This window comes from Vigna angularis, chromosome 4, assembly GCF_016808095.1.
Source record: "Vigna angularis cultivar LongXiaoDou No.4 chromosome 4, ASM1680809v1, whole genome shotgun sequence".
Lineage (NCBI taxonomy): Eukaryota > Viridiplantae > Streptophyta > Magnoliopsida > Fabales > Fabaceae > Vigna > Vigna angularis.
In genome coordinates this window covers 6718787-6746714 of record NC_068973.1, presented here as the reverse complement: position 1 = coordinate 6746714, position 27928 = coordinate 6718787, and the positions used below count along the sequence as shown (strand labels likewise).

General features: G+C 38.3%; 1 protein-coding gene across 1 annotated transcript; it reads right to left on the bottom strand.

Moving 5' to 3' along the window:
* Window positions 1-144: 144 nt before the first annotated feature.
* On the bottom strand, window positions 145-27928 carry LOC108331761 (phosphatase IMPL1, chloroplastic). Its single transcript, XM_017566674.2, has 10 exons — window positions 27520-27928; window positions 27158-27225; window positions 25127-25260; window positions 24662-24750; window positions 20256-20313; window positions 19895-19947; window positions 19649-19747; window positions 19460-19573; window positions 9640-9741; window positions 145-416 (listed from the first exon to the last, which is right to left on the bottom strand). The coding sequence occupies exons 1-10, from the start codon at window positions 27775-27777 to the stop codon at window positions 318-320; spliced, it is 1074 nt and encodes a 357-aa protein (XP_017422163.1). The 5' UTR covers window positions 27778-27928; the 3' UTR covers window positions 145-317.

Here is a 27928-nt window from a genome sequence, read left to right as displayed (position 1 = left end):
TTTTTGTTGTTTACATTTCTTTTTCAATGTTATCCTTTAAATGACTGTAAAAGTTATTTATATTTATTTTTATAATTATAATTTTGTTATGCTTTATTATTATAAAAAAAAGGTAAACACATGCATATATAATAGCGATAGGACTGTGTGTACAAGTAGTAATGAAAACGTAAAAGTAAGCATCATAATAGTAGTGGGTTTAAACAGTAAAACGATATATGGATGTTATCATAGAAATTACTGTTTTGTGTTTGACGAAAAATACAAAGAACAAAAGTCTATGGCGGTTACAGTGAACAAAAGCAATTATTGGTACCTTAAACGTCTGCCCTGTAGTTCTCCGGTTTATACCACAATGAAAAATCAATTCCCTTGTTTTTCAATTTCTCTGTTGCAGGTCCAATTCTGTTCAAAAGCTGTGGAGCAGGCACAAAAAATTGTATTTTCATTTGCGTTAGCAACAGTCTATAAAATTCGTTCACTTCATTCTAGTTATTTATATTCTATGCAAACAAATCCAAAATTAAGTGTAAGAAAACTAATAATTGTGAAACTAGAAGGGACTTAAATATTATGGGATGCCTAAATCTTAGATCAATTTGTATGAGATGTTAGCTTACTTATTTAGTTACAAGCTGTTAATAGTTATAGTTCTTGTTAAATGTACCGGTCTATTATATTATATTGATCATCTTACCTAGAAAGCAGCCTCAATTAATCAAAAAGATTGTCTTTGATGATCAAAAGCTAATGTCTAAGTCTGTATATTCTTAAGTCAACTATTTACCATTTTCTGAAGCATATTTTTCGCACCCATGACACCTTTGTTGGGATTTGGGAGCAAAGCAAGTATGGTTACTATACACCAATAATACTCAACCCCTCAATGGTGTTCGCCAAAATCTTCTGAGCATCACTGTCCCTCAACGCCTTGATAGTCCCATGGTTGAAAACATGCGCAAGGTTCATGCTATTCTCTTCAATGAACTATTCGCTCATGTTGTCACTCCTGCCTAGAAACCTAGAGCAATGTCAGACCTTCTTTACGTTGATGGCATTGTATGGATTATTCAATGGGTATTAATCAATTTGTGATCAGATTTTGAGCTCTCCAACTGTGCCCACATTGAACTCAACTTGGTCCACTATACTGCATGTGCAATGCAAGTTATCACTTGTCATATTTTGCTAAGAGTATTGTTGAACGATCTTTGTTTCATTTTGCTTTAGTTCACTCATATTTGAGGACTGAGTGATGTTAGGTCTACTTTAGGGTTTCAGTGTTTTGTAACTTTCATTAATGATTATTTCACTATTTGCCTCCAAACCCACCACCTATGTCTACTATCTGAGTTTATCATCGTCGTTAGCATTTTACACCTTTTTGATAGGCCAACTTCTAACTCTACTTTGATGCCACCTCCTTTGTCCCCTCTTCTCGTGTTTGATCTCCCTTTTACATTTTCTAAAACTACATGCTCCATTCGTAATGTTTCCACTCATTATGTCACTTTGGTTTATCTTAGGTTGTCTTCATCTCATTATATTTGTTTTTCTTCCCTTTTCTCCGTGTCAATTCATAAAACTACAAGTGATGCCTTAACCCACCCTGATTGGAGACAAGTCACGCTCGATGAACTATGTGTTTTTAAAAACAGTAAGAATTGGGATCTTGTTCTTCAACCTTCTGAGAAATTTTTCGTTGGTTGTCAATGGGTCTTCATAATCAAAGTTGGCTTTACTCGCACTATTGATAGGCTAAAAACATATTTGGTGGCCAAAGGTTTCAATAAGATCTTTGGGCCAGATTATGGTGACACCTTTTCTTTGATTGCCAAGATGTCCTTGTTAGATTATTTTTTACTACTCTTCAACATTCTTCCCTCTATTAGCTGGATGTAAAAAATGTGTTCCTACATGGGGATTTCACACGGTATTTTGTCTCGACAAATCTTTATATGGTCTTAAACAGTGTCTCAAGGCATGATTTGAAAGATTTAGTGCAGTAATCCAATAATTTGGTATGACTTAAAGTGAGATTAATCATTTTGTGTTTTATCATCATTTAGGGGTTGAATGTATATACCTATAATGACATTGTTCTTACATATAATGATTATCATCGCATTTGTCATCATTTTTAGACGACTTTGACAAACTTAGATATTTCTTTGGAATTGAGGTGACACAACCCAATAATAGAATTGTATTTTTTTCAAAAGAAGTATGCTTTGGATATTTTAGAGGAATTCTACAAATAAATTCCAAGCCCCTTAACACACCTACATATCCTAATGTTTAACTTCTACCAAGCTAAGGGAAACCATTTAAAACCTTGTGAGATACAGGATATTAATTGGAAAGTTGAATTACCTCAGTCACTTGCCTTGACATGTCTTTGATGGTCAATGTGGTAAGTCAGTTTCTATATTCTCCATGTGCATAACATAAGAATGTTGTCATTCACATTCATTGAAGAAACCCTAAAATATTGTGTCTTTATTGGTGACAACTTGATATCTTGAAAAGGCAAAAGGTAAATGTAGTGGCAAGATCTAGTATAGAAGTAGAGTATAAAGCTATGACTTTTTGCCACCTGTGAACTTATTTGGCTCAAACAACTTCTTAAAGAATTGAGATTTGGAGAGGTTATACAAATGTCTCTCATTTGTGATAACCAAGCTACCCTTTATATAGCCTCAAATCTAGTATTTCAAGAGAGGACCAAACATATTGAGTAGATCATCACTTCATCCGTGAAAATTTTGTATATGGAGACATTACTACTCAATTTGTTAATTCCATTGATCAATGGGAAAATTTCTTCACCAAATCATTGCAAGATCTTGAAATTGACTATATTTGTAACAAGTTCGGAACATATTATATACACCATGTTGAGGGAGAGTGCTAAATGTATTTTTAACATATGGACCTAGGCCTATCTCCACGCATTGCTTTGTACCATCTACATATATAATATGGCCTTTGGTTGTGATCATATACAAGGATTCGTCCATATGAATATCCATCCAATATTCTCACATTTGTTACTCTGTTGGGAGCTTACGTAGCCATCTCTTTGTATTCTGAAAACATATTCAATAGAATTCAGTTCTTTCTCTTTCATTCATGTATGTGTTCTTTTTCATCTTATTTCAAATATGATACCAAAGATTTATAAGGAAAGCTATGCTCATCAAGTTAACAACTTTCACGACATATAGTATATACCATCAACTGTTCTTCGTTCTCTTGGATTTGCCAATAGCAAGTGTGATCCATCCTTTACCATTCTTGCAACAGGGTCCTCATTAGGTCATTATACTTGTATATGTAGAGGATATCATCATCACTGGTGACTCTATCCTTGATTCAAAATATCATTGAGTGATGATTCTCTCTATCCTTGATACAAAATATCAGTTTGCTCTCAAACAAATAGGAAATCTGGATAATTTTTCACGAAATTGAGGTTCATCACTTAGAAGATGACTCCTTTTACATCAGCCAAAGAATATTCGTGACTTGCTTTCAAAAGCAAAAATGTCTAACGCTCAAACTCCCAAGCATGGTGCAAATAATTTCTTTGATCCCTCAATTTATTGTTGTATGGTTAGGTGCTCTTCAATGTGCAACAATTACTAGACCAAAAATTTGATATCTTCTTTTTTAAGCAAATATATGCCAAAAACATCATCGTGTAACTAGCAATTCCAAGTAGGTTGACACCAAGTTATCTCAATCATTTGTAACATAACAAAATATCTTTAAAACAAAAAAATAAAATACAGAAGAGAATGGGGACTACACCAAAACACACTCAAAAAATAAACCTATAACTAGGTGCATTCCATCTATTCCTATAGAAATTAAAGGTAATAAAATGTGGAATAAGATCCCACACATAGTACATCTATTTCTAATCCCAAAAGAAACAAGTTTCCCAGCACAATCGTTCCCTCAATATATATATGACATACATGAGATCTCATATTCTGAAGCATACAACATATTCTGACACCAATTTTGAAGATGCCAAGGAACAATGTGATGATTATAGAAAGCTTGAACCACCAACTCAGAATCACATTCAATCCATGGACTATGCCATCCTATCCCAACCATAATTTGAAGAACTCAGATGGTATCAACAAGCTTTGCATAAATAGTTTTGTACAATTCGGAGATCTCATAGTGACTAAGGTTGAGTTAGATAGAAAGTCCACTTTACAACTATACAAGGAAATAAAAAATAATTTTATTCATAACAATCACACCACCTACATGTGTAATTGCAGACAGACCATGAGATAAATAGGCTGTAGCATGCAGGTGGATTTATAAAGTAAAGTTTCAACTTGATGGCACATTGGATCATTACAAAGAGAGATTAGTTGCTAAACGGTGTACTCAAACCTATGGTATTGACAGAGGAGACATTTGCCTCAGTGATGAATACTTTCATAATCATGATCTAATTAGCAGCTTATTTTGGTATGAAAAATACTTTCTTGCATGGACAACAAAAGGAAGAAGTCTTCATGGAGATTGTTGTAAATAGAAAATGATTGGAATAAAAATATCATATGTATCTACTGATTAGGAAATATATTTACAACCTTCCTATTCATTTCAAGATATTTGTAGTTCCTTATTTTAAAGAACTTGATTATTAACAATAGAAATTATCAGAATGTTATATAAGGAACCTTTAGCTGAACTAAGCTCCGTCACTTTATGTCAACATTTGATAAACCATGCATAGGGATGTGAAACTAACATGAAAATAAAAATAGATTGTGTTAGGACGTGGAGGGTTTATGAAAGGAGAAAGAAAGTAGAGAAATAAGGATGAGTACTTAACTGTTGAGCAGTTAAGGGGGGCGGGAAAAGGTCTATATAAAGGACCTCTTTTGTAGTTTCAGTTAGTTAGTTACCACGTACATTGTATAGACCGGTGTTGAACCTGGTGAGGGAGGTTAAGCTCCCGGATACTGGATTGTATTCTTGATTCTTTTGTTGTGAATACAATACGTTTCTTTACTCATTCTTGTGTGTGCCTTTGGGGAAGTGTGTTAGGTTTCTAACCCAGTTTCCTAACAAAGTGGTCCGACCTGCCGGATCCCAATCGGAGGGAGAACAAGATGGAAGGAAAGTTGCATGCGTTGGAGAACCAATTGAAGGAAGAATGAACGGGGTGGAAGGATGGTTGGAGCATATTGAAATGACCGTGGACGGTTTGAAGGCGGAATTAGCGGCGAATCATCAAGATTCGATTGCGATGCGCAAAGATATCCAAGAACTAATGAGGATCATGGGTGCGCGAACCAAACAGACGGAAGAGAACTCCAATGGGAGTCAGGGGTCAGTCAATGGCCAATGGAGGGAGAATGTGGAGAGAGAGAGAGAGACGAAGAACGAGTGGAGGGGCAACTTAATTGGCGGCGAAGGGTGGAGTTACCATTTTTGAAGGTCCGGATCCCCTGAATTGGATTAATCGGGCAGAAAAGTTCTTTGAAATCCGGAAGGTAGCGGAGGCAGAGAAGGTCGAACTGGCGTATCTGAGCATGGAAGGAAGCGCCGGCTACTGGTTTAAGTTCTGGAAAGAAAAAGCGAGCGACCGGTCGTGGGAGGGGCTTAAGGAGGCTTTGTTGATCAGGTTTGAGACTCGGAATCGAGGGGGAATTTTTGAGAGGATGGCGGCGATGAGAGAACGAACACTAACAGAGAAGCCAAAAGGAGGAGATGGAGCGAGTATTGGAGGAGTATGAGGAGATTTTTCGTGAGCCCCAGGGGTTGCCACCTGACAGAGATAAACGGCATCAAATTACGTTAAAAGACCGGACAGACCCCGTAAACGTCCGACCATATCGATACCCTCATGCCATGAAAGGAGAGATTGAACGGCAGGTGGCGGAAATGCTGAAGGCGGGGATCATTAGACCAAGTACCAACCCTTACTCAAGCTCGGTGATCTTTGTAATAAAGAAGGATGTGGTTTTTGTATAGATTACAGAGCTCTAAATAGGGCCATGGTTCCAGACAAGTTCCCCATCCCCGTAATAGAAGAGTTACTGGATGAGCTGAGAGGGGCGTGCTATTTCTCTAAGGTGGACCTTAAAGCGGGGTATCGCCAAATCAAGATGGGGGAGGAAGATGTCCAGAAGACAGCGTTTAGGACACACTTGGGGCATTATAAATTCTTAGTGATGCCATTCAGCCTCACCAATGCCCCTGCCACTTTCCAGAGTGCCATGAACGAGCTGTTCAGTCCGTATTTGAGGAAGTTTGTACTAGTTTGTTTTGACGACATTCTCATCTACAACACTACTTGGGAAGAGCACTTGCAACATGTGGGTAGAGTGTTGGGTAGGTTGCAGCAGCAGCAGCTAGAGCTGTCAAAATGGGTCACAACCCGCGAGCCAACCCGGCCCACCATAGGTTTGAGCCGGGTTGGGTTAGAAAAAATTGTATTTTTTTTATGCGGGTTAGATTTCAACCCGGCTCATTTAAAACCGACTCATGCGGGTTGAACCCGTGGTGGGCTGGGTTGGCCCACCAACCCACCTACCTAATTTTATTTTATTAAAAATTAATTTTAATTTTATAAAAAATATTTATTATTTTGTTTTTGCTTGAAAATATTATTTAAGTTTCTTATTTTCAAAATTAATTAAACACTCATGTTGGAAGTGAAATTTGGGAGTGAAATTTGTTTAGATTTGTATTATAGAAAGTTTGTAATTTTTTTTATTTAAAAAAAATTGTAATTAAGTGAGCCAGTGAGCCAACCCGTTTACCCACCAACCCGTGGTGGGTCGAGCCGGGTTCGAATTTTTCTGGCTCGCTAATAAATGAGCCGGGTTGGGTTGGCTCACTAAGTGACCAACCCGTGGTGGGCCGGGTCGGATCGGGTCGGGTGGCCCGTTTTGACAGCTCTAGCAGCAGCAGTGGGTGGCCAATCGAAAAAAATGTGAGTTTGGGAAAACTTTTATCCGATATTTGGGGCATGTGATAACGGAGAGAGGGGTAGAGATGGATAAAGAAAAGGTGGAGGTGGTTCTAGCGTGGGAAGAACCCAAGACCATAAAAGCTTTGAGGGGATTCTTGGGATTGACAGGGTATTACCGGAGATTTGTGAGGGATTACGGCAAGATTGCCAGGCCTTTGACCGAGATGTTGAAAAAGGGCAACTTCATATGGACGGAAGCAGCAAGGAGGGCGATGGAGAGATTGAAGGCAACAGTTACAATGGCTCCAGTACTTTCATTGCCTGATTTTACACAACCATTCCATGTGGAGTGTGATGCTTCGGGGGTGGGAATTGGAGCGGTGCTAACGCAGAATCGGAAGCCTATCACATTCTTTAGCAAGGCACTCTCGGAGGGCACGTTGGGGAAGTTAATTCACGAGAAGGAACTTATGGCTGTAGTGATGGCGATACAACACTGGCGGCCTTATTTGCTAGGCCAAAAGTTTGTAGTACACACCGATCAAAAGAGCTTGAGACACTTGTTAGAACAGAGGATAATGAACCAAGCTTAGCAAAACTGGATGCCAAGCTCCTTGGCTATGATTTTGAGATTGTATACCGAACCGGAGCCACTAACAAGCTGGCAGATGCGTTGTCCAGAAAGGAAATGGAAGATATGGGAGGGGGGGGGGGGGGGGTGGCGAGAGTCAATCAGGGGGGCAGGAGAAAGAACTAAGGGTGTTGATGAAACCCTACTGGAGGGATTTACCGGAAGTGATGAGGGAAGTAGAAGGGGATGAAGATTTGAAGAAAATTGTGGACGATATTACTAAAGATCCCGAAAAGCACTCGTCCTTTACTTTGGAGAACGAGCGCCTGCATTATAAGGGGAGATTGGTCCTTTCGGCTAAATCAGAATGGATTCCAAAACTACTGGCAGAGTTTCATGCGACTCCAACAGGGGGCCATTCAGAAGTGTATCGCACCTACAGGAGGGTAGCACAATCCCTCTACTGGATTGGAATGAAGAAGGTTGTAACGGAGTTTGTGGCTCAGTGTTTAGTATGCCAGCAACATAAGTACTTAGATACCTCGCCGCAAGGTTTGTTGCAACCTCTGCCGATTCCCCAAGCTATCTGGGAAGATATCATGATGGACTTTATTGTGAGACTTCCAAAGTCCAAAGGGTTTGATGCCATAGTAGTGGTAGTGGATCGTTTAAGCAAGTATGGACATTTTATTCCTCTCAAACACCCCTATACTGCACGCATAGTAGCAGAAGCATTCGTGAGAGAAGTAGTGAAGCTACACGGAGTGCCCAAGTCCATAGTAAGTGACAGAGACCCTTTGTTTCTCAGTTTGTTCTGGAGGGAATTGTTCAAGTTGCAAGGAACGCGCCTCCAGATGAGTACGGCGTACCACCCGGAGACTGACGGCCAGACGAAAGTGTTGAACCGCGTGTTAGAAGGGTATTTGAGGTGCTTCTGTTCGGAGCAACCGAAGAGCTGGAACGAAATCCTTCCTTGGGCAAAATACTAGTACAACACCAGCTACCAGGGGGCGGCCAAGTGCACACCATTTGAAGTGGTTTATGGAAGGACACCTCCAGCCTTAGCCAGGTTTATTCCGGGGGAAACGTTAGTGGAAGCAGTGGCCCAAGAGCTACTGACGCGAGATGAGGCGCTGCGACAGCTCAGATTCCATTTGACAAGAGCTCAAGATATGATGGTGAAGCAAGCAAATCGCAAGAGGAAACCGGTAACTATAAAGGTGGATGATTGGGTATATTTGAAGATACGGCCACATCGACAATCTTCTATGCCCGTGAGAATGCACCCAAAATTGGTAGCAAGGTATTATGGGCCATTCAAGGTGATTCAGAGAGTGGGAGAAGTAGCCTTCAGATTACTACTGCCTGAGACTGCAAGGATCCACCCTGTCTTTCATGTATCACAGCTTAAACTGACCATAGGAGAAGGAAGGGTGGAAAAGGAGCTGCCAACGGATTTGCAGATCGAGGGGCCATCTTGTTGGTCGGCCAAGGTCTTGGATAGAAGGATCCAACAGCAAGGGGAGGACAGGCGGGAACAGGTGTTGGTGGAATGGCAAGAAAAGGGGCGGATAGTGCAACTTGGGAGGACAGGATAACAATGCAAGAGCAGTTTCCAGAGTTCAACCTTGGGGACAAGGTTGATCTTCAAGGGGGGAGTAATGTTAGAACGTGGAGGGTTTATGAAAGGAGAAAGAAAGTAGAGAAATAACGATGAGTACTTAACTGTTGAGCAATTAAGGGGGGCAGGAAAAGGTCTATATAAAGGACCTCTTTTGTAGTTTCAGTTAGTTAGTTACCACGTACATTATATAGACCGGTGTTGAACCTGGTGAGGGAGGTTAAGCTCCCGGATACTGGATTGTATTCTTGATTCTTTTGTTGTGAATACAATACGTTTCTTTACTCATTCTTGTGTGTGCCTTTGGGGAAGTGTGTTAGAGAGTAAGAGTGTTAGGTTTCTAAACCAGTTTCCTAACAGATTGCTTGTTATAAACATGTCTTTGAATGGTGATGAAACTTGGAGATATTCATGTGTAAGGACAACCGGTTCATCCTATTCAATAAGTGCAACATAATTGTCTGCCATAAAGCAGAATCGGAAAAGACTAACCTCTGTATGGAGCAGGCCATTCGAAACCAAAACAGATCTATCAAAAACACAAAATTTTCCTCCATCCATCCGAGAAACTGTGCCACCAGCTTCTTCAACCATCTGAGTACACAATATTCTCATAATTAAATGATTCTGTTAAAAAAGTGAAGTGATAAAACTGAATCCATTCAAGGGATTACTAGTAAATAAAAAATTATATACTGAAATAGGGAGGTAAAGGAAACAGCATTCAATTAATCCTATAAATTTAATACAACTGTTAATTCCTTTCATTTTGTGTGATTCTTATGCTCGAAGTTAGCACACAAACTGCCATCAGTACCATGTTTAAGAAAGGTGTGAGAAAGGATGTGTGACAATTGCTAAGTTTTTTTACAATAGTGCTATACCTTTCAATGTGAAAAAGAGTGAGGAATTCAATGCTAATATATGGAGGAAGTAACACATACATCACTTGCTTTACAAGTACATAAGAAAACAAGTGGACAATTATGACTGATGGTTAGACTAATAAAAAAAGTACGACAACAATAAACTTCCTAGTGAATAACACAAAAAGGAATCATGTTTTTGAAGTCCATTGATGCATTTGCAATTTCAAAACAGCTTAAAAAGTTTATGAGATGATAAATACAATTGTAGAATAGCTAGGGGATAATACAACAAACTATAAAGTTGCTAGTCAAATGTTCATGGCGAAGTGGAAAAGGCTATTTTGGACATCTTGTGTTGCACAATGTTAACTTAATGTTGGAGGATTATGAGAAGAACATCCCAATTCATGAGATGACAATTCAAAAAGATAAAATAATTACAACCTTTATCTATTCAAGAACTTCTCTAATTTCTCTACTACAACATTTCACAAAAGGAGGAGATTTGGTGAGGATGAGTATTACTCACTTTGCATCATCTTACTTGACATTAGGGTTTCATCATGAGAACAAGAGAGTTTTAATTAAAATATTAATTAGTGTTAGATGTTAAGATGTGTGTTTCTATTATTTGGGCTTAGCCTATTCTGTATTAAGGGCATTGGCCCATATCTTACAATATAAATAAATTACCCTATGTGTATGTTAAACACACAAGGGATATTCTCTCCCAATCTTCTCTATTTCTCAAATGGTATCAGAGCACAGGAATAGTTCCTGCCAACTCCAAGGTCTCCGGTACCCATCACCGCCGCTGTCGCTGCAGTCACCACCGCCACCGCCACCGTCGCCGCCGCCGCCGTCGCCGGAGTTCCAGAATCGACCGACGACCACACCGTCGGAATCGTCTCGGCCGGACGACCACCGTGGTCCAAAGATCGCGACGAACGGACCACCCACGCGCCTCCACACGCCGCCGCAACAGTCACCGGAGAGTTCTGCCGCCGATCAGAACCGCCGTGATCGCCTCCTCGCCCTCTTTCTGGATCTGTGGTCGTTGCGTCAATCGGAGCACTTTGGATTTTTAGGGTTTCTCCCTCTCCATGGCGTCTTCCTCGTCTACAAACACCTCTGTTGGAGGCTCATCTTCTGATCCCTCAATATACACCAATTATGTGAATGTACACTTGTCCATTGACAAGTTAGATGACACAAATTATGCAACATGGGCATCCGACATCAAACTTTGGTTGAAGAGTCAGGGGTACTTAGATCATCTTACCCAAAATGTGACTACTCCTAACATAGATGACACTTCCCGCTGGATGACAATTGATACTCAGTTATGCATTGTTCTAAAGTCTACCATTCACTCCTCACTGAAACAAATGTTTCAATCATATGAAACATGTTCAGAAGTATGGGCACAAGCGAAGTTGTTATACACTGTTAGATATATTATATCTTTTATCTTTTAGTTAGTTTATTATTATTTCTCATTTGTATTTTGGGCTTAGCCCATATTTCTTCTATTATAAATAGAGAACCCTATGTGTGTATTTTACACAAGGGAGATTAATCTAAATATAGTTTTTCACTATATTCAACATGGTATCAGAGCAGGTTCTCTGATCTTCTTCCAGGGTTTCTGCTGTCTGCCAGCGGCCGGCCGCCATGGCCGCCGGCAGCCCCTAAAATTTCATTCGGCAGCCCCTAAAATTTCAGTTGGCAGTCCATTTTCTCTTCTTCTCAGTGCAACCAGTCGCCGACCATCGCCACTTTCCGCTGCCGTCGCTGCTATCGTTGTTGCCGCCACTTTCCGCTGCCGCTGCCGTCGCCGGCCACCGTCACAGTTTCGACGGGTGACCTGCGGATCTGGACGGTCTCTTCGAGCGACGGCCAACCACGCTGGTTTCGAGAGCCAGTTCTTAGTCACGCGCCGCCATGCAGCGCTTCTTTCCGGCAAGTCCGTCGCCGGCCGCCGGTCGCCGTCACAGTTTCGACCAGTGACCAGAAGATCTGAAGCGTCTCCTCGAGCGACGGCCAACCCCGCCGGAGACAAGCACAGACTCCGCTCAACGCGCCTCCACGCGCCGCCTTCTTCTCGTCAGATCTCGGGCGCGTGTTCTGCACGCGCCGCCTTCCCGGTGTCGGAGTTTCACCGCGACACCTCCATAGCTCTCGCCGGACCTCCCTCTCTCTGTTCAGACCTTCCAGAGCAGCCATTGCTGCCATCTTCGTCTGTCTTCGTCTCCGCCGTTGATTGTCTAGGCACCGTTTTCCGCTGTACAGGCACTGTTTGCCGCTGTCCAGCCATTGTTTTGCCGCTGTCCGCGCCGTCTGCCGTTGTCCGGCGCCGTTTGCCGCTGTTCCGCGCCGTTTGCCGTTGTCTCGTGCCGTTTGCCGCTGTCCCGCGCCGTTTGCCGTTGTCCAGGCACCGTATGCTTCCAACCACTGTAGGCCCCCATCACCTCGTCAGTTAGTGATGGCAGTCCCTGTAGTTTGTCGCTTCCAGCCACTACAGGCCCCATCAGTCAGTGATGGCAATTTAGTCCCTACAGTTTTATAGCAGTCAACCGCCGCTGCAGTCGCTACCGCCTCAGACAGACGCAACTGCGTCAGTTCTTCTTGGGCTAGAGTTTAGCCCGATCTTCTTGTGATACACGGCTAAGTATCACCACTTGGGAGTTGTCCAGCAAAGAATCTTGGACCTCTAACATATCTTTGGATCTTTGATGCCTTTGTTTCAGCATTGTAGCTTAATATTTGGTTTTGTTTTAGTGGTACAGCAACTGTGATATTCCACATTTCCACCCTTCACACTAAGGGGGAGTACGTTTCCAAGACACTGCAAGTCACATATATATGGGTGTAGTCCCTGCAGTTTTGTAGATTTCAGCTACTACTGTTGATCCCGTCACCCATCCATCATTGATGAGGATTTAGTGTAGTCCCTGCAGTTTTGTAGCTCTTAGCTTTCAACTACCACTGTTGATCCCGTCACTCTTCCATCATTGATTGGGAATCAGTCCTTGCAATTTATCATTGTCCACATGGCTCTCCTTCATCCACTTTTGATGTTGAAGTTTCACAAGCTGCTGTTAGTCTATCTATGTTTGCCTCACACTCTTGAAGACAAATCATCTAGTTCAACACTGAGTTCATCTATTTCAAGCTTAGTTCATACAATTTGTATGCTCCAGCTTGAGGGGGAGTGTTAGATATATTATATCTTTTATCTTTTAGTTAGTTTATTATTATTTCTCATTTGTATTTTGGGCTTAGCCCATATTTCTTCTATTATAAATAGAGAACCCTATGTGTGTATTTTACACAAGGGAGATTAATCTAAATATAGTTTTTCACTATATTCAACACACCAATGATACTTAGCGTCTTTATGGTGTTTGTCAGGACCTATTAACTGTTATTGGTCCACGCAATCCTGGTCCCATGGCAGAATATTTGGGTAAAATTCATGCCCTTCTTCATGATTTTAATGATATATTACCTCCTGCTTCCACTCCTGCTGAAGAATTGGAACAACGATCAAAGTTCTTCATGTTGTTGGCATTATACGGACTCTCTGATGATGTTTCTCATGTCCGTGATCAGATTTTGGGTTCTCCTGTCATACCCAACTTTACTTCTACTTGTTCTGCTCTTTTGCGTATACCAGGCAAACCCGTCACTGAGACATCTCCTCGTACTGATGATTCCTCTGTTATGGCTGCCCAACGTGATGATCGAAGTCGGTCTCGCAAGCCAAGTAAAGGACGTCCAAAATGTGACCACTGTGGCAAGTTAGGCCACAAAATTGATAGATGTTATGCGCTTCATGGACGTCCTCCTCGACCTGTAGCAATGGCTAATTCTGATCCACCTCCCCGATCACCGTCTGTCGACCATCCTACTTCATCTAATACCGTAGACCAACCTGCAATCTTTAATGAATTTCTCAAATGGTATGAGGATCGTCAGCACTCTAGTTCCACTACATCTGCATCTGTTGCACGTACAGGTACACCTTTTGTTGGTCTGACTCACTCTCTCTCCCTCGGACCTTGGGTCCTTCACTCAGGCGCCACCGATCATATCACTGGTAACAAGTCCTTGTTTTCTTCCTTGTCGTGTCCGGATAATTTACCCTCGGTAACAATGGCTGATGGGTCTAGAGTTTCATCTCATGGTGTTGGTACTGTTAATATTTTTCCATCCATATCCATTTATCATGTACTTTATGTCCTTGGGTCTCCCTTCAATTTATTGTCCATTAGTCGTCTAACTCGTACTCTTAATTGTGTTATTTCATTTACTAAAGATTCTGTTTGGTTGCAGGACCGAAGTTCGAAACACATGATTGGCGCAAGATGTGAGTCTCATGGCCTTTATCATCTCTGCCCTTCTCCACATGTTGGCGTAATCATGGAGTCACCATCCCTTCTTCATGCTCAGTTAGGTCATCCTAGTCTTGCCAAACTACAACAACTTGTCCCGAGGTTGTCAAAATTATCAAGTTTTTCGTGTGAGTCTTGTGAGTTAGGGAAGCATACTCGTAGTTCCTTTCCTAGTAGTGTCTCACAACGGGCGTCGTCCCCCTTTTCATTGGTTCATTCTGACATTTGGGGACCTAGTCGTGTTAAGTCCACTTTAGGTTTTCAGTATTTTGTTACCTTTATTGATGACTATTCCAGATGTACTTGGTTGTTTTTAATGAAGAATCGTTCTGAGTTGTTTTCTATTTTCCAATCTTTTTTTAATGAAATAAAAACACAGTTTGGGGTTTCTATTCGAAATTTACGCAGTGATAATGGCCGTGAATACCTTTCTCAACCATTTTATGGCTTCTCATGGCATTCTTCACCAAACCTCATGTGCTTATACCCCTCAACAAAATGGGGTGGCTGAGTGCAAGAATAGACACCTTATTGAAACAACTCGTACCCTTCTCATTCATGGTCAAGTACCCTCACGTTTTTGGGGTGATGTTGTTCTCACGGCATGTTATCTTATCAACCGTATGCCATCTTCCGTCCTAGATAACAAAATCTCTCATTCTATATTATTTCCTCAAGACCCTTTACATCCATTACCTCTTAGAGTTTTTGGGTCTACATGTTTTGTTCATGATTTTAGTCCTGGTCTTGATAAGTTATCTCCTAGGTCTCACAAATGTGTCTTCTTAGGATTTCCACGGTCACAAAAGGGCTATAAGTGTTTTTCCCCTTCCCTCAATTGTCATTTTATCTCTGCTGATGTCACTTTTGATGAATCTTCTTTTTACTTTACACATCTATCTTCTAGTTCTGTACCTCTCCCTGTTACTGTTGATATTCCTCTTATCTGTGATCCTCCTGGTAATGCTAATCCCATTTTGTCTCCTCCTTCTTTAGACTCTCATTCACCACAGGATCGTCCTTCACCACCACCCCTTCAAGTTTATAGTCGCCGCAATTGTCTCCCTCATGACTCACTTCCAGTGCCGCCTCGTGTGTCTCCTCCGGCTCCAGCAAATGAGTCTGACTTGCCTATTGCCCTCTGTAAAGGTATACGCTCTACCCATAACCCTTCCCCCCATTATACTGTTCTTAGTTACCACAGATTATCTCCATCTTTTTACACTTGTCTCTCATCCATTTCTTCTGTGTCAATTCCTAAATCTGTGGGTGATGCCTTAACTCATCCTGGCTGGCGTCAAGCTATGCTGGATGAATTAAGTGCTTTACAGAAAAGTGGAACTTGGGAGCTTGTCCAATTACCATCTGGAAAATCTGTTGTTGGTTGCAGGTGGGTGTATGCTATCAAGGTTGGCCCTGATGGCACAATTGATCGTCTGAAAGCTCGACTAGTTGCCAAAGGCTACACATAGATTTTTGGTTTGGATTATGGTGATACTTTTTCTCCAGTGACAAAAATGACCTCTGTTCGCCTATTCATTGCCATGGCTGCTCTTCGACAATGGCCTCTTTACCAACTTGATGTAAAAAATGCTTTCCTAAATGGTGATTTGCATGAAGAGATTTATATGGAGCAACCGCCTGGCTTTGTTGCTCAGGGAGAGTCATCTGGATTGGTATGTCGTCTTCGCAAATCCTTATATGGCCTAAAACAGTCTCTTCGGGCCTGGTTTGGTAAATTCAGCTGTGTTGTTCAACAATTTGGTATGTCTCGCAGTGAAGCGGATCATTCAGTGTTCTATCGCCACTCAAGTGCTGGATGTATCTACTTAATAGTGTATGTCGATGATATTGTTCTCACAGGAAGCGACTATCTTGGCATCTCTCAGATGAAACACCACCTTTGTCATCATTTTCAAACCAAAGATCTTGGCAAACTCCGGTACTTTTTGGGTATTGAAGTAGCACAATCCAATGATGGTATTGTCATATCTCAGAGGAAGTATGCGTTAGACATCTTGGAAGAAACAAGGTTAATGAACTGTAAATCTGTTGAGACACCTATGGACCCTAACATCAAACTCCTACCAAATCAGGGGGAGCCTTTCTCAGATCCTGAGCGGTACAGAAGATTAGTTGGTAAATTAAACTATCTTACTGTTACGCGTCCTGACATTTCCTTCGCAGTTAGTGTGGTGAGTCAATTTCTAAACTCCCCATGTGAAGACCATTGGAATGCAGTTGTTCGCATACTGAAGTATATTAAAGGATCACCTGGAAAAGGTTTGCTATATGGCCCTAACAACGATACAAAAATTGTTTGCTATTCAGATGCTGATTGGGTTGGTTCCCCTTCTGATAGGAGGCCTACTTCTGGATATTGTGTCTCTATTGGTGGCAACCTGATATCTTGGAAAAGTAAGAAACAAAGTGTTGTGGCAAGGTCCAGTGCAGAAGCAGAATATAGAGTTATGGCGTCAGCTACTTGTGAGCTTGTGTGGCTTAAACAATTGCTTAGTGAATTGAAATTTGGAGATGTCACTCACATGACACTTATATGTGATAATCAAGCTGCTCTCCATATTAGCTCTAATCCTGTCTTCCATGAGAGAACCAAACACATTGAAGTTGATTGTCACTTCATTCGAGAAAAAATCATATCAGGAGATATCAAGACTGAGTTCGTTAACTCAAGCAACCAGTTGGCAGACATATTCACTAAGTCCTTACGAGAACCTAGAATTGATTATCTTTGTAACAAGCTTGGAACATATGATTTATATGCTCTAGCTTGAGGGGGAGTGTTAGATGTTAAGATGTGTGTTTCTATTATTTGGGCTTAGCCTATTCTGTATTAAGGGCATTGGCCCATATCTTACAATATAAATAAATTACCCTATGTGTATGCTAAACACACAAGGGATATTCTCTCCCAATCTTCTCTATTTCTCACAATTAGTAATGAATGGAAGTCTAGTAGGTTACCAAAACAAAGCATGGAAAAATAATTGAAGATGTGGTTTTGGATAAGGATTTTTGGAGGAATATCATAATTTGTTTAAAGGATGCAATAAGTTCTTTGAGTGGTTGATTTGGATAAAAAACTAGCCATGAGGTTCATTTGTGAAGCAATGAAAAAAGCTAAAGAGAAGATACAAAAGGCTTTTAATGCTGTCAAAAAATATCATGAATACACATGGATAGGACATGATAAAGACCAAGAATGAGGCTTGAGGCTAGGATAGAAATCTTATATGTTTTGTAATTTTTTGTAAAATGGTCCAGCAATGATTGTTTTCCTTTCTCTCAAGTGTTTACACTCTTTTTGGTGTTTTCTCTAACCATAGGTGTTGTTCCAACTAGGTTTCCACAACACCTAAGATGATAACTTAGAAAGATGTGAGTTCTCCAAGAAACATCGGTTAACCAAATCATTTCCAATCAAGAATATGAGGAATGAAAATAAAGGAAAACTCAATTAGAACTGATCAACTCCAAAGAGAAGAGAGATGATGACAATACTTCAAAGAATTCCAAGAAAAAGACAAACTAGAATCAAAGGCAAATTTTAGAAACTAGCACACAAAATGAAGTCCAAAGGGATGGTTCTAAATTTCATTAACAAAAGAAAATGAAAGTTGAATCAAAGAACAAAACACAACACAAATTGCAAATTCAATTTGAATTAAACAAATTTTAAACTCTAAAATGCTTGCCACTAGACATGAAGTCAAGCCAAAGGATTAACTAAGTGTGAAGGTTTGTATCAAAGAGTATTGTTTTGCTTTCAGTTGCTTGTTTTTCTTTTTCTTTGCATCTTATATGTCTCAGTTCTTTCTATTTCTTTCCTTCTTTGATTTGTTTTTCTTTCTTTTTGTTTGTGAGACCATGGTTTGTTTTTCTCAATTGTAACTCAAGAAGCAACTCATTGTTTTACTAATTGCATTCCAAAATCAACAAAGCAATAGTGATTTTTCATGTTCTAAGCAAAAAGATTGAACAATGTTTATCGAAATAGAATGGAATTGTTTCCACAGTTTCCACCAAAGGATAAAACATATAGAAAATATAGAAGAGATCAAAGATGAAGAAACCACAATTTAACTTAATTGATAAGTTTGAGACGCCACAATCAAGAGAAATTGATAAGTCAAAGAAAGAAGATTAGTCACTTTGAATAAAAATCAAAATTTCATTTTAAGAACCTAGAGAGAATTTCTCACTCAAGAAATGATTCAACTTCCAACATGAGCAATTATGAGTACAAGAGCTTACAAAATGTCTTTTACACTATGGACCTTGTATTCCTAGGCACAATCACTAATGAGGCCTATCCAACAAGCCTCTTAATAAAAACTAATGTCTAAAAAGTCTCTAATTACAAATAATTTGTAAGGCCCAATACAAGTCCCATACAAAAAATTACAAAACATACAAGATTTCTATCCTAGCCTCAAGCCTGCTTGGCCTTTTATCATATCCTATCCATGTACTCATCAAAAGGTATATGATCTAATTGTCTATATATTTATTTATTTATTTATGGGTTTTAAAACTGAAAACAAAAACTAACTCAATGTAATATATTTCGGTTTATTATTTTCCTTTGTGGGATGAAAGGTGAAACACGAAACTTCATAGGCCTTGGCATGTTGCGGACTATTTCATTAACTCTCAAATGCATTATTGTCCTAGATTTAAAGGTGATTTGGAACTTAAACAAGGTCTAACAGAATCTCTAACAAGCACGATGAAGAATAAAGATCAACAAACTTTGGGATACAATGTGGATGTCCATGGACACTCTGAAGTTTGAAAACATAACACATTACCTTATATATACATCTTGAGCCTGTTCTTACCAAAGTTTTTGTCAGAAAGATTTCCTAAACCACTATTTGACTGATTGTCCTAATAACCACAGAAATAATTCTTCACGAAAAATTACTCTTTCCATGCAAAACCAAAACATGATTTAATCTCAAAGATGCAAGGCTTATAACTTGTCAGAATAACTTTCTATGATATAAAACTTGAAGAGCATACCAAAACACCAGCAGCCATATCCCATGGCTTTAGACGATATTCCCAATAAGCTTCTACAATTCCTAATGCTACATGACACATGTCCACAGCAGCTGCACCAAGCCGTCTTACACCCTGAATATCAAAGTCAAGAAATTGAAGTGGAATGCAGAGAAATGAGGTGCAGTTCAATAGATTTCAGATGGATACCCTGCTGACATCTGTAAATTCTTTGAATAAGTCAATGTTAGTAGCCCATGCATCATCATGATCATACCCAAAGCCTGTCACTAGAAGAGATTTTTCCACCTAAGACAAAGGGAGAAGATTAGTTATACAACAATCATGAAGCACCATACAAATAGTATTTCAGATTGTTCCATTAAGGGTTGAAATCATGTTGACCCATGATCGTTGTTCACTTTCCGTATTCAACATCATTTTTTCATTAATCACCTGATTAGTTGCGCTCACTTGAATCTTTTGGCCATTACAAAATGCTCCACCACCTAGAAGAAAACTATATCAGCAGAAAAAATTAAAACCATCGAAAAAAACTAGCATAATCCTTTCTGTTGAAAATATGTCAGAAATTAGTAAATAAAATATATTGTAATAAATATAGAATATAGGCACATTATCTTTAATTTAGAGGAAACAGTATATCCTCCATTTATGTATTTATTTCTATATATCTATCCTACAGTTATCAGACATAAGGTTTCACTCTGTCTCTTTTCTTTACTCTTAATAAAAATTAAAAGTATTAAACTTAATTTTTATTAAAGGACTGATGGAAGTTAGGAAAATTCTTCACCTGCAGTTGCAGAGAAGAGGCGAGTATTCCAACACATTGGACCTCCTACAAACTCAACCTGAAAACAAAAAACCATCACGAGTTGGCATATCTTCTCTTATCCAATATTGTTAAACTCGAGTTTAGCTACTTGCCGAGTTTTCTTGAACTCGACTTATAAGCTTCACTCAAACACATAAGAGTTTACTTTATAAAAAGTGATAATAATGTTAAGGTATAGACGTATAAGACACAAGTCTTAATCCTAATATCAAGCCTGGAACACTCATGTTTTGATAATAACAAATAAGTGTTTTGGTGTGTTTAAAAATTAACTTGAGTGTGAAAATAGGTATTAAAAATAGTCTAGACAAGCATGAGATGCTCGGTTACAAAGCATAGATGAAGAGCTTGAATTATGAACAAAACTGCTAGATGCAAGTCAAGACAAGATAGTCTTCATAGCAAGACACTACAAAAAGCTAAAACACAGTCCCTATGTCTAAGACTCAACATGCTCAAAGTGCTAGACGAGCAACATTGGATGAAGACTTTTGAGACATTAGATGAAGACAACAACTAGACACGATCAACAAAGTCTAAGTGAAGTGCAATTGCTTTGAACCTTGGATGCATCTTACACGTTTTCAACATAAGACACGTTACAAAATGCATGTCTAAGAGTTGTAAAAATGGTGAACCAACCTTTAGGGTTACAGTTTAAGGCGGGTGCCTTGCCCTTTCTTGGAATTCTATAAATACCTGAGTAAAAGGATAACAGTGTAAGGATAACATACATTGTTTTACTTAATTACATTTATTCAAGTTGGTATAAAGAGCTAGACCGTCTGTCATCAACACCGTCATCCTCTGTCGTTTCTGTCCACCAACGACGTCCACAGTCGTATCTCCTCCGGCGAAGTCAAGGTTAGGTGTGCCTCGAGAAGTGCAACCCATCCCCAGTAGTCTCCGCCTCAAATTCTGTTAGATGCGCCGCCATGCGCTAGCCAGGTTGAGGAGCGTATCCGCCACACATCGCCTTCCTGGTGCCAGAATCACACCAAATCGTTGTCGTTCGTCTCGGCGAAGCCTCTTGTCCTTCTCTTTCGAATGACTTCCTCTCTATCTACTACTCCTACTATTACCACTGCAAAGCTCAACTAGTCAAGGATACCAAAATCGTCTAGAACAAGATGTCTCTACTATTCCAAATGAAGACAAATCTCAGCAACAGAAACCGGACTTTAAGTTATGTGCTATTTTATGCCAATCTGTTGAGAAAAATGTCTTAGAAGTTTGGAAATCTTACAAGACATGCTTGTCTTTATGGAAAAGGGCATAAAACATTTTTTCTAATGACATACAACATCTCTTTGATGCAACTCAAAGAGTAGCCCCACTCAAACAAAAAATTTCATAAGTTTTACATGATCCTAACTCTGAGAAGCCTACACTCGGATTTTGATCATGTACGTGACCAAGTTTTAGCTAGTGATAAAATCCCTTGAATCGACAACTTAGATACTAGACTTCTTTGGGTGCCTACATTATTAAAAGATGAAAATTCAACTAATGTTATTGAAACATATGCAATGATAGCACCACGAGTAAGGAGGTCATAGGAACTGAGGAGGACGTGGTGGTCGAAGTGGGCGTCCTCAATGCTCATATTGTTAAATAATGAGTCATACCCAAAAAGATGTTATTCTTGGCATGGTTTTCTAAATAAAGTTGCTCATGTGTCTAAATCTAACAATTCAGAATCTAGAAATTCTGTTGAAGAGTAGCAATAATGTTTGACGTATAAGTCTGAAAACTCTACCAATCTTGGCCAATCCTCTTTAATGTCAAATGTGTCAACTACATGCATCTCTCAATCTGTGAAAGGTCATAGTCTATGGATTTTTTATTCAGGTTCCTCAAATCATGTTTCTAGTAACATTTCTCCATTTCCTCTCTGAAAATTCCTCATTTTATTACTGTTGCCAATCGATCCAAAGTGGCATCTCAAGGAATTGGCAAAGTCTTTACATCCTTCACTAAATTTAAATTCTATTCTGTACATTCCTCATGATCCTTACAATTTAATCTCTTTGAGTCAATTGCTTCTTCCTTAAACTATTTTGTAACCTTTACTGTTAATTCCTTTGCTATACAGGAACATGGTATGAGTCGTCTGATTGGAGAAGAACATGAGTAACAAGGACTTAATTTCCCAAAACTAAGCTCCTCATTATCTTGTTTTGCAACTTCATCCCTAAAACTTTTGCATGACCATTTGGGCCAAACAAGTTTGACTAAGTTGAAGATGATGGTTACATACAAGTCTCAAATACATTCAAGCCTTAGATTGTGAGTCTTGTCAGTTAGGAAAGCATGTTAGATCTTCCTTTGCTAAAAAGTTTGAGAAACAATGTAATTCTATTTTTTCTACTATTCATTCTGATATTTAGAGACCACGTCGTGTCATTTCTTTGCTTTTAATTATTTTATAAGCCTGGTTGATGAATTCTCTCGATGTACTCAAGGTTTATTTAGTGAAAGAGAGATTTGAACTTTTATCCAAATTGATGTCTTTTTTTAATGAAATTAAGATCCAATTTGGGAAGACAATTAAAATGCTCTAAAGTGATAATGTTATGGAATATTTTTTTGCTGCGTTTTCTTCATTCTTATCTTTCCAAGGAATTTTACACCAGTCAACATGTCCTCATACTCCACAATAAAATGGCATAAAGAGAAAGAATATACATCTTATTGAAACTACATGCTCACTAATGTTGAATACTAATGTTCTTGTTCATCATTAGGGAGATGCAGTCCTCACTACCTATTTTCAAATCAATAGGACACCTTCTTCTCTTGAAAATAAAGTTCCTCACTTTATAATTTGTTCAAATGATCTTTATACCATGTCTCTCCATGTGTGTTTGGGTGTACTTGTTTTGTTCATAATGTCTCTCCAGGTCTGACAAGCTTTATGCAAAGGCTATTAACTGTGTCTTTTTGGGATATTCTCATCTTCAAAAAGGGTATAAATGTTATTCTCCCTCAACCACAAAATATTGTGTTCCTTGGAGAGAACATTGTATCCTAGGAAAGTACGAAACAAATTGTTGTTGCTCGATCAAGTGTAAAAGTTGAATATCGATCTATGGCCCTAGCTACATGTGAACTTGGGTGGAATAAACAACTCCTTCAGGAGTTGAAATTTTGTGAAAATGGGCAGATGAAATTGTATTGTGACAACCGACTAAGCTCTTTGTATTGTCTTTAATCCGGTGTTTCATGAAAGAACATAACATCTAGAGATTGGTTGTCATTTTGTTAGAGAAAAGTTGTTGCCCAAGAGTCTTACTACTGAGTTTGTCAACTCTAATGAATAACTCACAGACACTCTAACTAAATCTCTAAGGGAACCTAAAATTCAATTTATATGTTCCAAGCTTGGTGTATATGATCTATATACTCCAACTTGAGGGGAGTGTTAAAATGTAATGTTTTTATTTATTATTTTTCTAGTATGTGAACCCAACTTTGGGGTTAGGGTTTTAGGCAAGTGCCTTGCCTCTTCTTTGTATCCTATAAATACATCAATAAAAGTCTAGCAGTGTAAGTTGAATACATTGTATTTTTCCCATGCCATGTCAAACGATCTTTCGTTTTGCTCACATAGATAAAACCAATGAATTGTGGGTCTATTTATGCTAAGCTTTGCCAACTTCACCTTCACATCTTTCATTGCATTCTTTGTAATTCCATGTAAGTGACAACTCTCATCACCTACCCTACTTGGTTGATTCCATCAAATAGGGGAGCTCGACCCTTCTTGCTACCATCAATATTCTTCTATGTCGACACTTAATGAACCTCCTTGTGATAACTACCTTTGCAACCATTGCTCCACTCATTTATCATTTCTAAGAATAGAGATTGTGGGAATTCTGCAATCAAGAGTTTAATTGAATCTGCCAATGCAATAACCTTTTATGCAACAAATTGGCTCTATTAGTGAACTTGTGTGGCACAAATGAGTTTGTAACATGCGGGTTGAACCAATTGATAGAGTAAGACAATTACTAAAACCAAAAAATGAAAAATACTAAATTAAGATAGCAGCAGTGTCAATATCTCACAAATGGAGACCCAGAACAGTAGCTTTTCAAAGAATACTCTCGCTATCTGAAAACTTGGGCGTTGTTTGATGCAGACCAACTAGTTGGTCTTTTCCAAGTTCCCCATCAAGCCCGGTAGTGGTCTATCAATTATTCTTTTGCCAAATACACATTATAGCTATATCTTAATTTGCATTATATTATGTACTAATAATATGTTTACGCGAAGTATACAGAGATACAGAGACAATTTATATGAAGCCATTATTGTTTCTTTTCCCCATGTTCACATAAACAGTATGGTTAAATTACCACTGCGGCAGCAGCAGGATTCCCTCGATATAGAACTCCAACAGAGACAGCAAAGCTCGGATAACCATGTGCAAAGTTTGTTGTTCCGTCTGCAAATTTATCCAAATTTTGTAATTAAACTATACAAATAATGTGCAGAAAAAGCAATGGTGAGGAAAATGCAGTCTGAGAAAATCATTGAAGGAGGAAAAAAATATTTTAGGCTTAAATTTATTTTTGGTGCCAAAAAGTATGACACTAGATAAAAAAATTATTTATTTTTAGTTCCTAAAAAGTACAAAAAATAATACTTTTCGAATCCCCAGTAGGGAGTATAATCCACATTATTTTGTTAAACGTAATAAGTGGATAATTAGAGGTGCTATAAAATTCCTTCCTTTGATTTAAAAACAAAGATAATCTTTATAAGGACTTAAACCATAAATACTTGTGTGCTTAAAACCATAAATACTTGAAATCCCAGACCTAAAGGATCAATGCACCAGAGATAATCAGATGCTGTATCTCCTATAACTCCTCCTTCTTCCCCAAGAATAAGATGATCATCAAAATTCTTTTTCACCACTTCTAATATGGCAGCTTCACTCATTTTATCAGTCCTGCAAATTATTCAAAAGCTAGTGAAAATAGGGTTAAGAAAATGACTCGTATTTGGTTAGAGAAAGAAACAAACAAAACATGCAAACAGGTTGTTAAGAGCTATTGTCTGTTATCTCGTTAGTTCCATTATCATTCTGTAGAAGTCAAAATTATGTAATTTCCATTTGTGCAGTTCTGTAAAGAAAAAATAGTTCCATACAATACGATGAAGATCAACAACAAAAGAAACCAGGAACGTGTTTGTTTTGTAATTTCCATTTTACTCTAAAGATATTTTATTTTCAATTTTTTAAATTATTTTTTCTAAAGTTTAAATTGCTCATATATTTTAGTTCAATAAAAATAAATATTAAATAATACACACTTCTTGTTTGGATGAATCAATTTATGCCTATTATGAAAAAATTTAATAGCAATAAGCAATATTTAAAAATATTATAACAATAAAAATCTTTTATATGAATAATACTAGAACTGATACTATAATAATCATAATTATTTTATATGTTACATTACACATCTTATTATATTAATTATATGTGATACTAATTTAATTATGTATGAGAATTTATAGGCATAATGAAATATATATTGCTCACAAAAACTAATTACATTTCAAAAATTTATACAAGAACTGGATTGTTTAAATCAATTCAAACTACTTTTTAAATAGATTGAGTTAAATTTTAGATTTAATATTTCATTTAAGTCCTTCTTATAAATGTTTTATTTAAATAATATATATATATATATATATATATATATATATGAGAAATATTAATTAAATAATTAAATTTATACATATGTGGATGTGAAGAATGGTGTGCAATATTATACGTATATCGGAACCGAATCCCCCTCAAATTTTATGGGTAAATGTACATCTGAATTGAGGCAGTAATTACCTAACGCATTTCACTTTTACTGTGAGGTTCCTTAAGGTCTGTAAAATTGTAATCCCTTGCTAAATGCAATACTATCATGGCATATTTTGTGCTAGTTTCTACGCACCATGGAGAAAGAAAATTATGACAATAAAATGATAAACCAAAAACAAATCGGGATGATACAGGCATATACGAACACTATTAAGACTTGTGAGTGGTCAGAAACTAGCGAAGATGCACAGCCAAGCTATGTAGAGGACGAAGGCGCATACAAGAATTACATATGCACAAGAAAAAATGGGAGCACATCTTAACTCCATGGTGCTCAGCTCTTAGGGACGGGTAGATCAGCAGACAGCAGATTTTATTATAATGGTAGTGGCTTTGCTAGAAAAGTTGCCAAAAGAAATTCCAGCATCATCAGTAGCACCAATGGCTAGAAAATTTAGTTGATGAGTGGATTTTCGTGAATGCTTGAGAGAAAAAGCACACAATAGCTCTTATATACACACATATAAATATATATACTTGAACTGTGTAAGAAAATAAAGAGTTATACCAATTACATTCTCATCATCTCTGTTTGTAGTAACCAAAACTTTTAAAAAACGAAATAATAATATGCTGAAATGAATAGGAAGATTATGAAGATATTTGAACCTAATTACTATGGAGATATTGAGAATACTTCTTATCCTAGTATATATATTATTTACATCACTCTCTCTTAAAGTTGGTAAATTGGTAAATGAATATCAATCATTCCCAACTTACCTACAAGATCCGGGAATCTATCCTAAGAAAGCACTTTTAGTGAAAATGTACACTATCTGAAATCTTGTAGAGACGAAAAGTATTGGGCAACTCAAAGGATTTCCCAAATCCTGTGCTACCCAACTATATGAGAACAAAAAGGAAGATACTAGAACAGAGAGCACATTGTTTGTTTCGATAAATTGATTTGAACATAGGAAGGTAAACATCAATTATAGTTACAACGAAACCTTACTCGGTCACCAAGTCAGTTGATCCTTTATATGTAATATTTCGAGGCTTGTTGACTGCTTCCATCACAACCTGTAAATAAGGTGTAATATCCAATATTAAGAAGGTGGTATGCCAAAACCATATTCAAAATGAGAGAGTCTCATCACAGTTGCACAGAAATATAATAGCACTTCGAATTTCGAGTCCGAAAACCCTTACTTTCCTTCTCATAATGGGGAGAGGAAAGAAACCTTAGTAGTTAAAAAATGGAAATAAATTAAACAGACACAGTTATCATGAAATCCTAAACTCGATGCACAAGCAAGCTGCAGAGAATAACAAATGTGAGTGAAAATAACAATGCAAAAGTGGAAACCGGAAAACCTGAGCGCCAGTATTTGCTGCAGTTTTAACGACTTCAATGAGATGAGACGGAGGAATAGGCCCTACTGATGGGGCAGCCACCGTTGGAAACTTATCAGATAGCAAGGAGTTGGCAATTAGGGACTGTGACCTGGATGTAGAGAGAATTGGATGGTACCCATTTGGATGAAATTTGAAAGGGTAAACATTAGAAAATTTTAGTGTAGAGGATAACGACCGTAGAGGGGAAAGGGTTACAGCTGAGAAGACAGTTGACATTATTAGTTTTCAATTGCAGAATGTACGTTGTTCTGTTTTGATTCAACGTTTCCTCTGCAAGCGTTTATGCCTCGAAGGCCAAACCGATGTATCGAACTCCACTGATTTCAGCAAAGCAATGGATAGTTGGATACCCAAAAGGAAGGGAAGG

Bases quoted from the DNA above. Each gene is read 5' to 3' on its own strand.
- LOC108331761 (XM_017566674.2), bottom strand. From the start codon at position 27,777: ATGTCAACTGTCTTCTCAGCTGTAACCCTTTCCCCTCTACGGTCGTTA. The intron at 27,226-27,519 runs GTTTTCCGGTTT...CCTTATTTACAG, and splicing joins CAGCAAATACTGGCGCTCAG to GTTGTGATGGAAGCAGTCAA. The intron at 9,742-19,459 runs GTATGCTCTTCA...TTGTGTACTCAG, and splicing joins ATATGGCTGCTGGTGTTTTG to ATGGTTGAAGAAGCTGGTGG.